This window comes from Hydra vulgaris, chromosome 06 (assembly GCF_038396675.1).
Source record: "Hydra vulgaris chromosome 06, alternate assembly HydraT2T_AEP".
Taxonomy (NCBI): Eukaryota; Metazoa; Cnidaria; class Hydrozoa; order Anthoathecata; family Hydridae; genus Hydra; species Hydra vulgaris.
In genome coordinates this window covers 51188143-51202500 of record NC_088925.1, presented here as the reverse complement: position 1 = coordinate 51202500, position 14358 = coordinate 51188143, and the positions used below count along the sequence as shown (strand labels likewise).

Sequence of the window (14358 nt, the reverse complement as noted above, 5' to 3'; positions counted from 1 at the left end):
TATATATATATATATATATATATATATATATATATATATATATATATATATATATATATATATATATATATATATATATATATATATTTTTTTTTTTCCAAACATCTTTGCTTTCAACAAGGCTGCAAGCAGCCACTAATTAAAGTTGGAAGTTACTTAGAGAGAAAAGATGAAGATTTTAGAGCAAGATAACCATTGACGGACGACTTAAAAGATCGCAAATTATATGAATCAGGAGAGCAAGATGAAGGAAGCGAATTCCAAAGAACTGATGTTCGAGGAAAAAAACTAGACGAATAAACGTTCTTAGAGCACTTAGGAACAGTCACAGAAAAAGGATGACACTTAATTGAATGACGAGTAACACGAGAATGAATTTTATTTGATGGCACAAGAGACGCTAGCTCTTTAGAGCAGTGTTTGTTATAGTATTTGTAGAAAAGAGAAAGAGAAGCAACATTACGACGATGTGATAATAGTTGGAGGTTGGCTGCAAGAGCAGGTACAACTATGTTTACAATGCGTTTTTGCACCTTGTCTAATAGAGAAAGGGCATCATTAGAAGATCCCCCCCAGATATGGCAACAGTATTCCATTCAAGGCCGAATTTGAGATTTATAGAGATAGAGAATAAAATCCGAAGTAAGAAAGTGACGAGCTCAATAAAGAGATGCAACCTTAGCAGATGCTAATTTTGCAACTGATTTGATATATGGTTCCCAAGAAAGATTGGGAGTAAGAGTTAATCCTAGAAGATGAAGAGTAGGTGACTCATCGAGTACATCACTGTTCATAAATATAGGAAGATCTAAATTATTGCGATAACGATTGGCTGAAAAAAATAGAGTTTTATCTGAATTAAAGTTCACCAGCCACTGTAAGCCCCATGCTGTAGCAGAAGTGAGATCCTTTTCAAGCTCAAATGCCCCCTCCGAGCAATCAGAGGGTGTTGGTTTCTTATCACGACAAGAATAAATGGTAGTATCATCTGCAAACAATACCACCTTAGATGTAAGAATATCTGGAAGATCGTTAATGTAAATTAAAAAGAGTATAGGGCCAAGGATAGAACCTTGAGGAACCCCTGAAGTTACAGAATAAGAAGAAGAGTGTTGTCCATCGAGGGCAACTTTTATGCTGCGATTGGAAAGGAAGGATTCAATGATCTTAAAGATGTTGCCAGATACACCATAAGAAAAAAGCTCATGGAGAAGACCAGCATGCCAAACTTTATCAAAAGCTTTTGAAATGTCAAGAGCAATGGCCTTAATCTCTCCACCTTCATCTAATGCACGATAAAATCTGTCAGTTATTACTGTTAGCAAATCAGCTGTAGAACGAGAAGATCGAAATCCATATTGATGGTCAGAAAGTAAGTTATTAGATTCAAGATGAGAAATTAAGTGTTTGTTAATTAAAGATTCAAAAACCTTGCTTATGATAGGAAGAAGACTATTTGGACGGTAGTTAGACGAATCAGATCACTCTCCAGAATTTTTTAAGATAGGAATAACAGATGCCGCTTTCCAGCAGGCTGGAAAACAAGACTCTGATAAGCACTTGTTGAATAGTTTTGAGAGTATAGATGACAGCTCCGGGGAACACTTCTGCAAGACAATAACAGGTATGTTGTCCGGGCCACAAGCTGTAGAAGAGTCTAGGCAGGAAATCACTTTAGATACAGATGATGGAGTGATATGAATGGCAAGCAATGGATTAACCTGTTTGTTAGCAATATCAGGTAGAACGCAACTAGTGGAATCAAGAGATGATATTGATGAAAAGTTTTTAGCAAACAATTCAGCTTTGTCTTTAAGTGAGGTGACAAAGTCTGAACCATACAAGAGAGGTGGAATTATAGATTTGCCTTTATTATTGATATTATTAAAGATTCTCCAGAAGTCACGAGAGCCTAATTTTTGAGATGAGATACGAGATTTCATGACCTGAGAATAGCGGATTTTGGCGTTAGTCAAAACCTTTTTACAATTGTTTCTAGCAGTAATAAACAGACGTCTGTTTTCTGGAGAATTGTTTTGCTGATAAATATGGAAGTAACGGTTTCGATTGGCAATTGCAGCAGCACAGTGTGAGGAAAACCATGGAGGAGAGTGAGGCTTGACCTTGAATCGTCGAGAGAGAATGAAAGATTCCATTCCAGTCTGAATCCACGAAGTTATGTAAGAAGCACATTTGTCAACAGGAAGACGAAAGATTTCTTCCCAAGGGCCTTCACAAAGAAAATTACGGAAAGAATCCCAGTCTGGCATATAAAGAATCCCAGTCTGACATATATATATATATATATATATATATATATATATATATATATATATATATATATATATATATATATATATATATATATATATATATATATATATATATATATATAGATGTTAATTGCATCTGGCTACAGTCTTGTAGAAGACCTCTTATACAATGACTTAAGGGGTAAACAGATTCTATCTGTTGACCAGCTTTGCACCCCTTATTCATCTATTACGCTGGCTTAGATGTATTTATAATACATTATTTTTAGTTAAGAATATTGAATGCTGGATCTTCTTGACTCATTGCATGGGTTTTGCTTGTGTCCCTGTTCGTACTTTTGGTATGCATTGGCGAGGCCAAATTTGGAGCCCTTTATTACAGCTCAGGGTTTATTAATAGTAATGAGGGTATTGCTTGGACTATTAAATAATTCACTGAGTACTATCTGTGCTTTGAGTCAAATTCTTTAACAAATTTTAAAATTACTAAAGTACCATAAACTATAAAACACAAAAGCCATCGTCATCACCAAGTAATCTAAATCTATCATTCACTAATATTTGTAGTCTTCAAAGTAACTTTTCTTCTGTTGAGTCTTATTTGTATTGAGCTCTTTGTGAAACTAATTTGAGTTCAGCTGTCTCATCTTGTGATCTTAATGTTGATTTTTATCTATCTTTAATTCATAAAGATTCCAATTGTCACATGCTTGGCCTAGGCATTTATATTCGTAAGAATTCACCCATTTGTTGGAAAACTAGGTTTGAATTCACAGATTATTCTTTAATGTGTTTTCATTTAGCACCACTTTACTCTATCACCTTTCTCTTTGTTCTATATCGCTCTCCTTCATCTCAAGACTGCACTCTTTTTGATGTTATTTCTGATCAAATTGATCAAGCTCTCTCATCAGAATAACCCTATCATCATACCTCTTACAACTACCTTTTAACTGGCTGGGATTTCTTCTATGATTTTCTTTTTGATGGCTCTTGGGTAGGGTTCCTTTGACTTCTTGCTGACAAATGTGCTTCTTTTTTTTTTTCTTTTTTCTTTTTTTTCCATTTATTTAACCATAAAGTATGAAAAATTTACAATAGTATATTATAAACTCACATAAATACGATTAGGTTTCACATGTATATTTTAAAACTAGAATTTTAAGAGAAAAAAAACAAATAAAAACAGTAAACAAAGAAAACTAACATAAAAGCAAAAAAATAAGAGAGAAAGTATTACAAATAGTAACTATGGTAACTTTGATAAAAATTTTAACTAATGATAAAAACTATAATATATATATATATATACATATATATATATATATATATATATATATATATATATATATATATATATATATATATATATATATATATATATATATATATATATATATATATATATATATATATATATATATATATATATAACTAGGACAGAGATATAGATAACAAAAATGGAATCACTATAACTAACATTCTATTACCAAAATTCTTCTCAATCAAACCAAATTTTATTACCAACATTCTTCTCAAACAAAACCAAATTAAGAAATTTTTATTTGAGTAATGATTTTTATTTGAGTATATATCTAATGAATATTAACGTTATCTTTTATTATTGCTTTTTTATTTGCAATAATATTATTAAGGCTTTTAAAACAAAGATAAATTAATGATAATAATTATAATGGTTGTAAAGTTAAAAAAAAGATGGTATAAAATAAAAGTAATAATAGTTTTATAAATACAGTAATAGCAAATAAAAAAGCAATAATAAAAGATAACGTTAATATTCATTAGATATATACTCAAATAAAAATCATTACTCAAATAAAAATTTCTTAATTTGGTTTTGTTTGAGAAGAATGTTGGTAATAAAATTTGGTTTGATTGAGAAGAATTTTGGTAATAGAATGTTGATAAGAAGGATGTTAATGTAATAAAAGGGTGTTTAATTAAAATCTTTTTTTTAATAAATGGTATTATTTGGTTCCAATGAGAAATACATTTATGTTTTATAGAGAGCTTGCCATATTTGATAGTGTTGTAAAAAGGATTTATGTATATTACTTGTTTTGATAAAAAAAATTATTAAACGAATTTGGTAGTTAATTTAGAAGAAATTCAAACACAAATAGACAGTTACAAAGCTATCACAGAGGCATTTTTTGAGTATGTTTTAGTTAGTATAGTCTCTGATACTGCTAATGATAGATAGAAATTTAAGTATTACTGCAATCCCCAAAAAAACATTTCCATCGAAGAAAGTATGATTGGATTCAAGGAAAAGACACCACATCTGTGTCAGTATATGCCTAACAAGCGCCATTCTCGATTTGGTATTAAGTTATGGTGTCTTTCAGACAGCACATATGGCTACATGTACCAGTTTGAAGTTTACAAGGGTGGTAAAGAACCAAAACAAGCACCCAATACCTATGGCATGACCTACAACTTGGTTTTTTTGTCCTTTGCACTTCAAAATCTTCTTCATTGTGGTTATCACTTGAGTATTGATAACTATTTTACTTGTCCACAATTGTTATTGGATCTTCATGCACATCAGACCACAGCCACAGGCACAGTCAGAGGGAACCGAAAAGGTCTGTCAGAAACATGTATAAAGACAAAGCTTAAAAATAAGGAGACTTGTTAGTCTAGAAAGGGTCTGTTGTTATGTGTAACATATCAAGATGGAAAAAAAAAAGCCAATCTATCCACTGTTGCCAAAGGAGGTTTTACTGAACTGCGCAACAGGAGGGATAATTTTGTCATGAAGCCAAATGTAATAGCTCTCTACAATCAAGTAATGGGGAGGGGTGTAGATTTGGGTGATGCACAACTATATGTGTATTTGTCTGAGAGAAGAACTATGAAGTGGACAACTAAGGTAGCATTTTCTTTATTTGGTAGGGCTATCCTTAACAGCTACTTGTTATATAAGATAAACAACAATGACTACTCCCCAATGTCAAGAATTAACTTTATGATGTCAATTGTAGAAAGTTTGGCTGGTAACTACTATCTTGCCAAAGTCACTTCTCAGAGACAAACATCAAGCAAGATGCAGAGAGCTAACAATATGACTGACTTGTTTTTCTTAATATTATTCATTATTTATACAATGAGGGATTAAAATTTTTATTTATGAATTTTGTAGATGGTATAAAATAAAAAATGGTATACAAATCTCAAAATTATTATTTTTTTTTGTTTTGGGTTTTTTTAGTTGAGTTTTTCTAAACATCTTTTAATTTTATCAAGCAGCCAAACGGTTAATAGTGTCTATAATGAAGGCAAATCTGTTATTTCTCCTCTGTTGCATGGCTCAGATTTTGTTACCTCACCTTAAGACAAAGCTGAATCGTTTGCTAAGAACTTTTTATCAATCTCATCTCTTGATTTCACTAATCACATCCTACCTGATATAGCCGACAAAATAGGTTGATCAATTGTTTGATATTCGTATCACTTCAACATCTGTATCTAAAGTGATTTCCTGCTTAGACTCTTCTACAGCTTGTGGTCCTGGCAACATACCAGCTTTAGTTTTGCAGAAGTGTTCTCCATAGCTGTCATCTACACTTTCAAAACTAAAACAAGTGCTCATTAGAGTCTTGTTTTCTATCCTGCTGGAAAGTGGCATCTGTTATCCCTATTTTCAGAAAACTCTGGAGAGGGATCTGACTTGTCTAACTACTGTCCCATTAGTCTTCTTCCTATTATAAGCAAGGTTTTTAAATAACAAACACTTAGTCTCTCATCTGGAATCTAATAACTTCCCCAAAAATTCTTACATCTGAGTTGGCATTGTTTGCTGATGATATTACCATCTATCCTTGCCTTGATATGAAGCCAGCTCTCTCTGATTGCTTGGAGGAGATATTAGAGCTGGAAAAGATCTCACTTCTGCTACAGCATGGGGTTCTCAGTTGCTGGTGATCTCTGACTCAGATAACACTAAATTTTTTTCAGCTTATCGTTATTGCAACAATCTAGATCATCCTATATTTATCTTACTTTCGATCTTTCTTGGAAACCATGTATCAAATCCATTGCAAAACTAGCATCAGCTAAGGTTGCATCTCTTTATCCTGCTCACCACTTTTTTCTATAAATACTATAATAGGTGCTGCTCTTAAGAGCTAGCGTCTCTTGTGCCATAGTTTTTTCTGTGAACATCAGTTCTTTGTAATTTTTTTTTGCTTCGCTTCCAATAAGGCTGCAAGCAACCGCTATTAGAGTTGCAAGTTACTGGAAGAGAAAAGATGAAATAGCAAGGTAACAATTGACAGACGACTTAAAAGATTGCAAATTATATGAATCAGAAAAGTAAGATGAAGGAAGCAAATTCCAAAGAGCTGATGTTCAAGGAAAAAGAGAATAGGAGTTTTTTTTTTTTTTTAAACTTTGTATCTACACTTTGTGTAGTCAAAATTTCGTCAGTCAGTAATCAAAATTTTGTCAGTCAGTCAGTAATCAAAATTTTGTATTAACCTTTGTATCTACACTTTGTATCATCTTTTGTATCTGCACTTTGTATCAACATTTGTATCTACACTTTGTATTAGCATTTGTATCTGCGCATTGTATCAACCTTTGTATCAATGCTTTGTATTATCTTTTGTATCTATTTTCTTATATAATTAAAATTATAGTAAATGAAAGGTAACACATCACACTTGGATTTTTTTTTTTTAAAAAAAAATGTTTTGCAAATGACATATATTGTATATGTTAAAATTCATTCCTTTTTTTTTAATGATAATATTTTTTTTAATTTTAATAAAATGTTAGATGTAAATCAATATTCTTTTTTTATACCTTATATATATATATATATATATATATATATATATATATATATATATATATATATATATATATATATATAAATTAGTAATATATATATATATATATTTATATATATATATATATATATATATATATATATATATATATATATATATATATATATATATATATACTTATATATATATATTTATATATGTATTGGATGTTTTTAGATTAAAATTGCAGATGTTACAGGCAGAGCAGGCAAAAAAATCAACTAGTAACACAAATAATGATCCAAAAGAATCACGAAATGATGCCATTAAAAAGCTGCTCATCAAAAATCTAAAACTTGCAGCAATGATTGCATCAAAAGAAATTCAACTGGAAGAAACCAAAAGTAAAAGTATAGCTTGTAAGTTCTTTTTTATTGCATCTTTAAAATTTTCTTCCACTATTTTTTTTATTATCCTGATTTAAAAAAAAGCATAATAGTATATAAAAAGTATATAAAGTATAGTAAATTTTTTTTTTTTTAAACATCTTTGCTTCCAACAAGGTTGCAAGCAGCCACTAATTAAAGTTGGAAGTTACTGAAAGAGAAAAGATAAAGATTGTAGAGCAAGATAACGATTGACAGACGACTTTAAGGATTTCAAATTATATGAATCAGGAAAGTAAAATGAAGGAAGCGAATTCCTTCATCATGCTTTCCTTATTCATATAGTTTGTCATAAAGGAAAAAAGCTAGACGAATAAGCATTTTTGGAGCACTTAGGAACAGTCACAGAAAAAGGATGACACTTAATTGAATGACGAGTAACACGAGAATGAATTTTATTTGATGGCACAAGAGACGCTAGCTCTTTAGAGCAGTGTTCGTTATAGTATTTGTAGAAAAGAGAAAGAGAAGCAACATTACGACGATGTGATAATAGTTGGAGGTTGGCTGCAAGAGCAGGTCCAACTATGTTTACAATGCGTTTTTGCACCTTGTCTAATAGAGAAAAGGCATCATTAGAAGATCCTCCCCAGATATGGCAACAGTATTCCATACAAAGCCGGATTTGAGATTTATAGAGATAGAGAATAGAATCCGAAATAAGAAAGTGATGAGCTCGATAAAGAGTTGCAACCTTAGCAGATGCTAATTTTGCAACTGATTTGATATATGGTTTCCAAGAAAGATTGGGAGTAAGAGTTAATCCTAGAAGATGAAGAGTAGATGACTCATTGAGTACATCACCATTCATAAATATAGGAAGATCTAAATTATTGCGATAACGATTGGCTGAAAAAAATAGAGTTTTATCTGTATTAAAGTTCGCCAGCCACTGTGAGCCCCATGCTGTAGCAGAAGTAAAATCCTTTTCAAGCTCAAATGTCCCCTCCAAGCCATCAGAGGGTGTTGGTTTCTTATCACAACAAGAATAATTGATAGTATCATCAGCAAACAATACCACCTTAGATGTAAGAATATCTAGAAGATCGTTAATGTAAATTAAAAAGAGTATAAGGCCAAGGATAGAACCTTGAGGAACCCCTGAAGTTACAGAATAAGAAGAAGAGTGTTGTCCATCGAAGACAACTTTTATACTAGGATTGGAAAGGAAGGATTCAATAATCTTAAAGATATTGCCAGATACATCATAAGAAGAAAGTTTATGGAGAAGACCAGCATGCCAAACTTTATCAAAAGCATTTGAAATGTCAAGAGCGATGGCCTTAACCTCTCCACCTTTATCTAATGCACGATAAAACCTATCAGTTATTACTGTTAGCAAATCCACTGTAGAACGAGAAGAACAAAATCCATATTGATAGTCAGAAAGTTATTAGATTCAAGATGAGAAATTAAGTGTTTATTAACTAAAGATTCAAAAACCTTGCTTATGATAGAAAGAAGACTAATGGGACAGTAGTTAGACAAATCAGATCGCTCTCCAGAATTTTTGAAAATAGGGATAACAGTTGCCGGAAATGCATGAAAAAGCATGCTGGAAAACAAGACTCTGATAAGCACTTGTTGATTAGTTTTGAGAGTATAGATGACAGCTCCAGAGAACACTTCTGCAAGACAATAACAGGTATGTTGTCCGGGCCACAAGCTGTAGAAGAGTCTAGGCAGGAAATCACTTTAGATACAGATGATGGAGTGATATGAATGGCAAGCAATGGATCAACCTGTTTGTTGGCAATATCAGATAGAACGCAACTAGTGGAATCAAGAGATGATATTGATGAAAAGTTTTTAGCAAACAGTTCAGCCTTCTCCTTAGGTGAGGTGACAAAGTCTGAACCATACAATAGAGGTGGAATTAAAGATTTGCCCTTGTTATTAATACTATTAAAGATTCTCCAGAAGTCACGAGAGCCTAATTTTTTAGATGAGATACGAGATTTTATGACCTGAGAATAGCGGCCTTTGGCGTTTGACAAAATCTTTTTACAATGGTTTCTAGCAGTAACAAACAGACGTCTGTTTTCTGGAGAATTGTTTTGCTGATGAATATGGAAGTAACGGTTTCGATTGGCAATTGCAGCAGCACAGTGTGAGAAAAACCATGGAGGAGAGTGAGGCTTGACCTGGAAACGTCGAGAGGGAACAAAAGATTCCATGCCAGCCTGAATCCACAAAGTTATGTAAGAAGCACATTTGTCGACAGAAAGACAAAAGATTTCTACCCAAGGGCCATCACGAAGAAAATCACAGAAAGAATCGCAGTCAGCTTTACTGTAGCTGTAAGAGGTACGATAATAGGGGGATTCAGGTGATGGAGAAGAATGAGATATTAGTTTTAGAGAGATCAAACTGTGATCAGAAGCACCTAAGGGTGAATGTGGAGAAACTGAGCAGTGATTAGGATCAGAAACAAGACATAAGTCGAGTAGAGAAGGTAAATGATTGGGGTTGTCAGGAAAGCAAGTTGGAAAGTTGACCATTTGAGTTAGGGATTGAGAAAGGCAAAAGTTGTGGGCCTTAATGCCTGCAGAATCACTGACACTAGAGCCAAGCCATTCAGAGTGGTGAGCATTAAAGTCACAGACAACAACTATATTAGATTTTGTTTTCTTATTATAAATATGTTTTTTTATAAAATTATTTTTTTTTTGTAACAATCTCTTATTGCACTCACTAAAGCTATTATTTAAAACTCTCATTTATTTGTTTATGACTGTTCTTCATTTCGGAGAGAGTTAATCTCTTTTAAGAGACTAAATCTCCTCCCTACATGCCCAAAAGATTTTTTTCTTTTTTTCTACTATTAAGTGATTTAGATTTATGACTTATCTCTTTATGGTTGTAACCTTGGAACTTTTTTTCATAAACAAAAATGTATAATGTATAAAAAAATAGTCATACTTGTGCTAGTTCTTATAATGTTGTTAAACCTGCTCTAGTTGCTAAGTCCTTGTCCCGTCTTCATGAGGTAGCATCTATTTTTTTTTTCTAAATGTGTATTACCACAGTCACTGCTCAAGCAAACTAACATCACTTGCAAACTAACATCAACTAAAACTTCAACTAACTTGCTCTATCAACTAAACCTTTTTTACTGTAACTGTTTCTTCATGCCCAAAAAATATTTGTTCATCTATTTTTTTTCTTTAACATTGATGTTTTGAAATTCTCTCCCATCTTCATATACTTCTAACTCATACAGTTTGCAGCTTTTAAGTTTTTTTATCAAACCACTTTCTTGCTTGCTTTCTCTTTGTTTTCTTTTAACTCCCAACCTAGTGTAACCAATCTATATAAGTTTAAAGTAAAATTTGTAAAAAAATAAACTAATTTACATTTTTTTAATTTAGATCTTTCAGGAAAAAAAGATCAAGACTCTGATGTTTTTCATGATACTAACCATATGAAATCAGAACCAGTTTTACACGAAAGAGCTAAACCACTTACTGAACTTAGTAAAAAAGCAGAAGAAGAAGTTAACCATTTAAGCAAAAATCCAGATTTAGATAAATATAAAAATAATTCGCGTAATATACGCATTCAACCTAACTCTAGTATAAACAAAATTAACTTAAAAGACTCTTCTAGACCTGATTCAGGTGCAAATAGAGAAAATAGTAATACATTTCTTAAAAAGATTAATGAAACATTGCAAATACTCGATCATACTTCACCAGATGAGCATACACGTTCTTCTTTAACAAGCAGTTCAAAAAGATTTTTTAATAAGTTAAAAAAACAAATACAATCTATGTCTCCTGATCAAGCACAAGCAATTGAAGAGAGAGGTATATTCTACAATTACTTTACAAATGCAATTGCATAGAGCTAAATTTGTAAGATATGACTACAAACGAATTCTTTATAAAGCTCATGGGTCTGTAAAACCTATTGTATTACCCATGCTCCCCTAAATTAGTTTACTCAACTGATTTATGGCTCTTGTGCAGGTAAAAATTTAAAAAAATTTACAATATAGGTAAAGAATCAAGACTTCTTTTAAATGAGTTTATTAAATTGTTGGTTATAAAGTTCGGCAGTAATAAATTTTTTTTATATTTGATAAAAATAAAATTAAAGAAAAATTTATATATATAAATATTATCTTTCCTTTTATACTTATAATATATTCAATTAATGTATATATTTAAATGTTTATAAGACTATTAAATTTAAACTTAATTAAATTTTTTTAAATAGCTTTATCTAACTTATACAAAGCAATTAAGAACAAGACAGGTAAGAATACTTTTTTGCTACTAAATTTTATTATTTATGTTTGTTTTTTTTGTAATTGTTGTTTGTGAAGAGTTATTTTCTTGAGCAAAATATTTGATTCTGAGCTAGTGGCTTTGAAAACTTTCATATTGTTGTTTTTTATATGACAAAATTTATAACTTAATAACAAGAAATGGTCTAAAACAAAGTTTCCAAAAAAAAAAGATTTAACCAATTCTACTATGGTGTTATCTGTAAATTGTCCCAGAATAGTAAATATATAATTAACAATGAGAACTATGTTCATGCTTTTTAATTTAAAAAAAATGTGTTTCAAGCTCCATTTCTTTTGTAAATATTTGACTTAAGTTCTTGGTTTCAATTTTTGGGCCAATCATGGGGAAAAAAATTTCTTGAAAATGTGACAATGTTTTTGGCAAAAATTAATAGTTCATAGAGAGGAATTACTTCATTAACTTCTTGAAAAGCAGCATGAGCATTTTTTCATAAAATTTTTTCATAAAAGATTTTTGCTTCATTATCATCGGAATCCCAAAAAAATTATATTTAGCTTTTAGATCTAAGCTTTTTGTTGTATGTAGGACTATACAACATACAAAAAGAAACAATCATGACCGAAATTGCAAAAATTAAGAAACAAAAATAAGGAAATTTGGCAAAGTTTTGGTTTCACTACATAAGAGAATGGGTAATTTTTTATGTATGTGATGTTTAAAAAGTTTCTTTAATTTATTATTGCCTTTTAGTTTAACTTCTTAAATGATGTTTGTTGTTGTTTTTTAACGTTGGTGTTTGATCTGTGGTGTTAGTGTTTGTTCCGTAGTAAATAAACTACTTGTAGGTGAGTAAAACAAGTTTGCTTTAAGGTGAATACCTTGTACGGTTGTTGGAGAAGTTTTAATTTTAAGTAAGTGATATTCCAGCAAAAAAAACAGACAAATTTTATTTCTAGATAATGGCGCAATCCTGTAATGAGTTGAGAGGAGGTTGGTTTAAAATTATATTAAAAATAAAGGAGAAAAATAATACTAACGCTCTCTTCACAGTTGACAAGAAATCTAATCTAAGTTTTTTCAACTACAGTTGAAAAAATAAATTTAGTTTACTAAAGATTTAGTGGTTACTAGTTTATTTGCATTGAGGTAACAGAATGTTGAATGGGAACATGACAAAAACTGTAGTCGTTAGATTGCAACAGTCATCAAACAATGTTTGTTGCAAAGTAACAATATAAAGATTTTTTAAGTTTCAGTTAATAAATTTTTAAATAAACTTATTTTGGCACAATTGATTTTTTTAAGTATATACTGTTTAATGTATGTACATTAAACAGTTGAGGGAGTCACTACAATTTAGAAAGTTACCATTTTTTGTTGTTGTTACATTCTTCTTTAAATCCTGACTCCGCATCACAAACACATCAACCTGAGTTTGCATTAATGTGACTTGGCATCGTGAACCTTATTGGGCAAGGGTATTGCACAGGCAATCAAGTTAGGCGCGTACTATTACGAACCACCACATTTGTAGTAATACATATGGGATTTAGGTTACTAACTCATGAACCAAGAGCTCTAGCACACCCTCACATCTCTTGTGACAATTGTTTACACAAGTTTTTATTTTATATTTTTTTGTTTGTTGTTTTTTGATTAAAGTTTGAGAAAAAAAATTTATCAGTTTGGAGTTATTTCATCGTTGTAAGCAAAGCCATTGGACTAATTCCAAGGGCTTTGCTTACAACGACTAATTTAGAGACATTAGTTGTAAAGACCTTGTAAAGATTTTGATCTACCTGTTTTATCTCCGACTTTTATCTCCGACCTTTGCTACTCTTCTAAATGTGGATTTTTTTTAATTAATTTTAATGCTTTTGTTATTGTTTTTTATTTAATATAGTTCGACGAAAATCAACCATCAAAGTCAGGTAACATTATTTTTCTTCTCTTTTTTTTTTGCAGATACGTGATGTTGAAGTATAAGTAAATGTGAATATGGATCATGCATGTGACCTGTTTGAAACACAGTTTAGTTAAACATATACATAGATGCAAGTTGTAAAACAACCTCATGCACCACTTACACCATGCACCACTTGCAAAGAATTCAAAATAAAGTTTAAGATATGCTTTGAGAATACAGGCAAATTATTAAAAAACAGCTGATTTTTATTTAGAAAAAAGACATGAAAATCTTTGTTTATATGAACCTGGATGACTCCTAAATTCAGTTATTTAAAAGCAAGAAGAAAGAAGACAAGAAGAAAGAAGGCAAGAAGAAAGTTCTTATAATAAAAAAGAGAGTTGGTCAGTAAATTGAGTAAATTGATGTTAACATATCGAAAAGTTTACTGTTTTTAAGCCTGGCTACTGACGAATTCATATCATTCGATTTTCAAGAATATTCCTGCTTGTGTTCAAAATTTACCCCTCTCTTTTAATGGTCGACTGGTGGTCAGTAGTATGACAGTCAGTCGGTATGTCAAGAAACACATGTTGCTAGAATGATTAATTTTTTTTTTATTACTATTGGAATTGTAAATAAGTAACTCGTATTTTAAAATGCAAATAATAAGTGAATTTA

General features: G+C 31.0%; 1 protein-coding gene across 2 annotated transcripts in view; it reads left to right on the top strand.

Moving 5' to 3' along the window:
- Positions 1 to 14358, top strand: part of LOC100211549 (uncharacterized) — a 22651-nt gene extending 8293 nt beyond the window's left edge. The window contains exons 6-10 of one of the 2 annotated variants that reach the window (XM_065800412.1): positions 7307 to 7488; positions 10887 to 11324; positions 11737 to 11775; positions 13675 to 13702; positions 13952 to 14358. In XM_065800412.1, coding sequence (XP_065656484.1) covers positions 7307 to 7488; positions 10887 to 11324; positions 11737 to 11775; positions 13675 to 13702; positions 13952 to 13964 — 700 coding nt within the window. In that variant the 3' untranslated portion in view covers positions 13965 to 14358. Of the gene's footprint in view, positions 1 to 7306; positions 7489 to 10886; positions 11325 to 11736; positions 11776 to 13674; positions 13703 to 13736 lie in introns of both variants that reach the window. The other variant, XM_065800413.1, reaches the window with a different exon arrangement.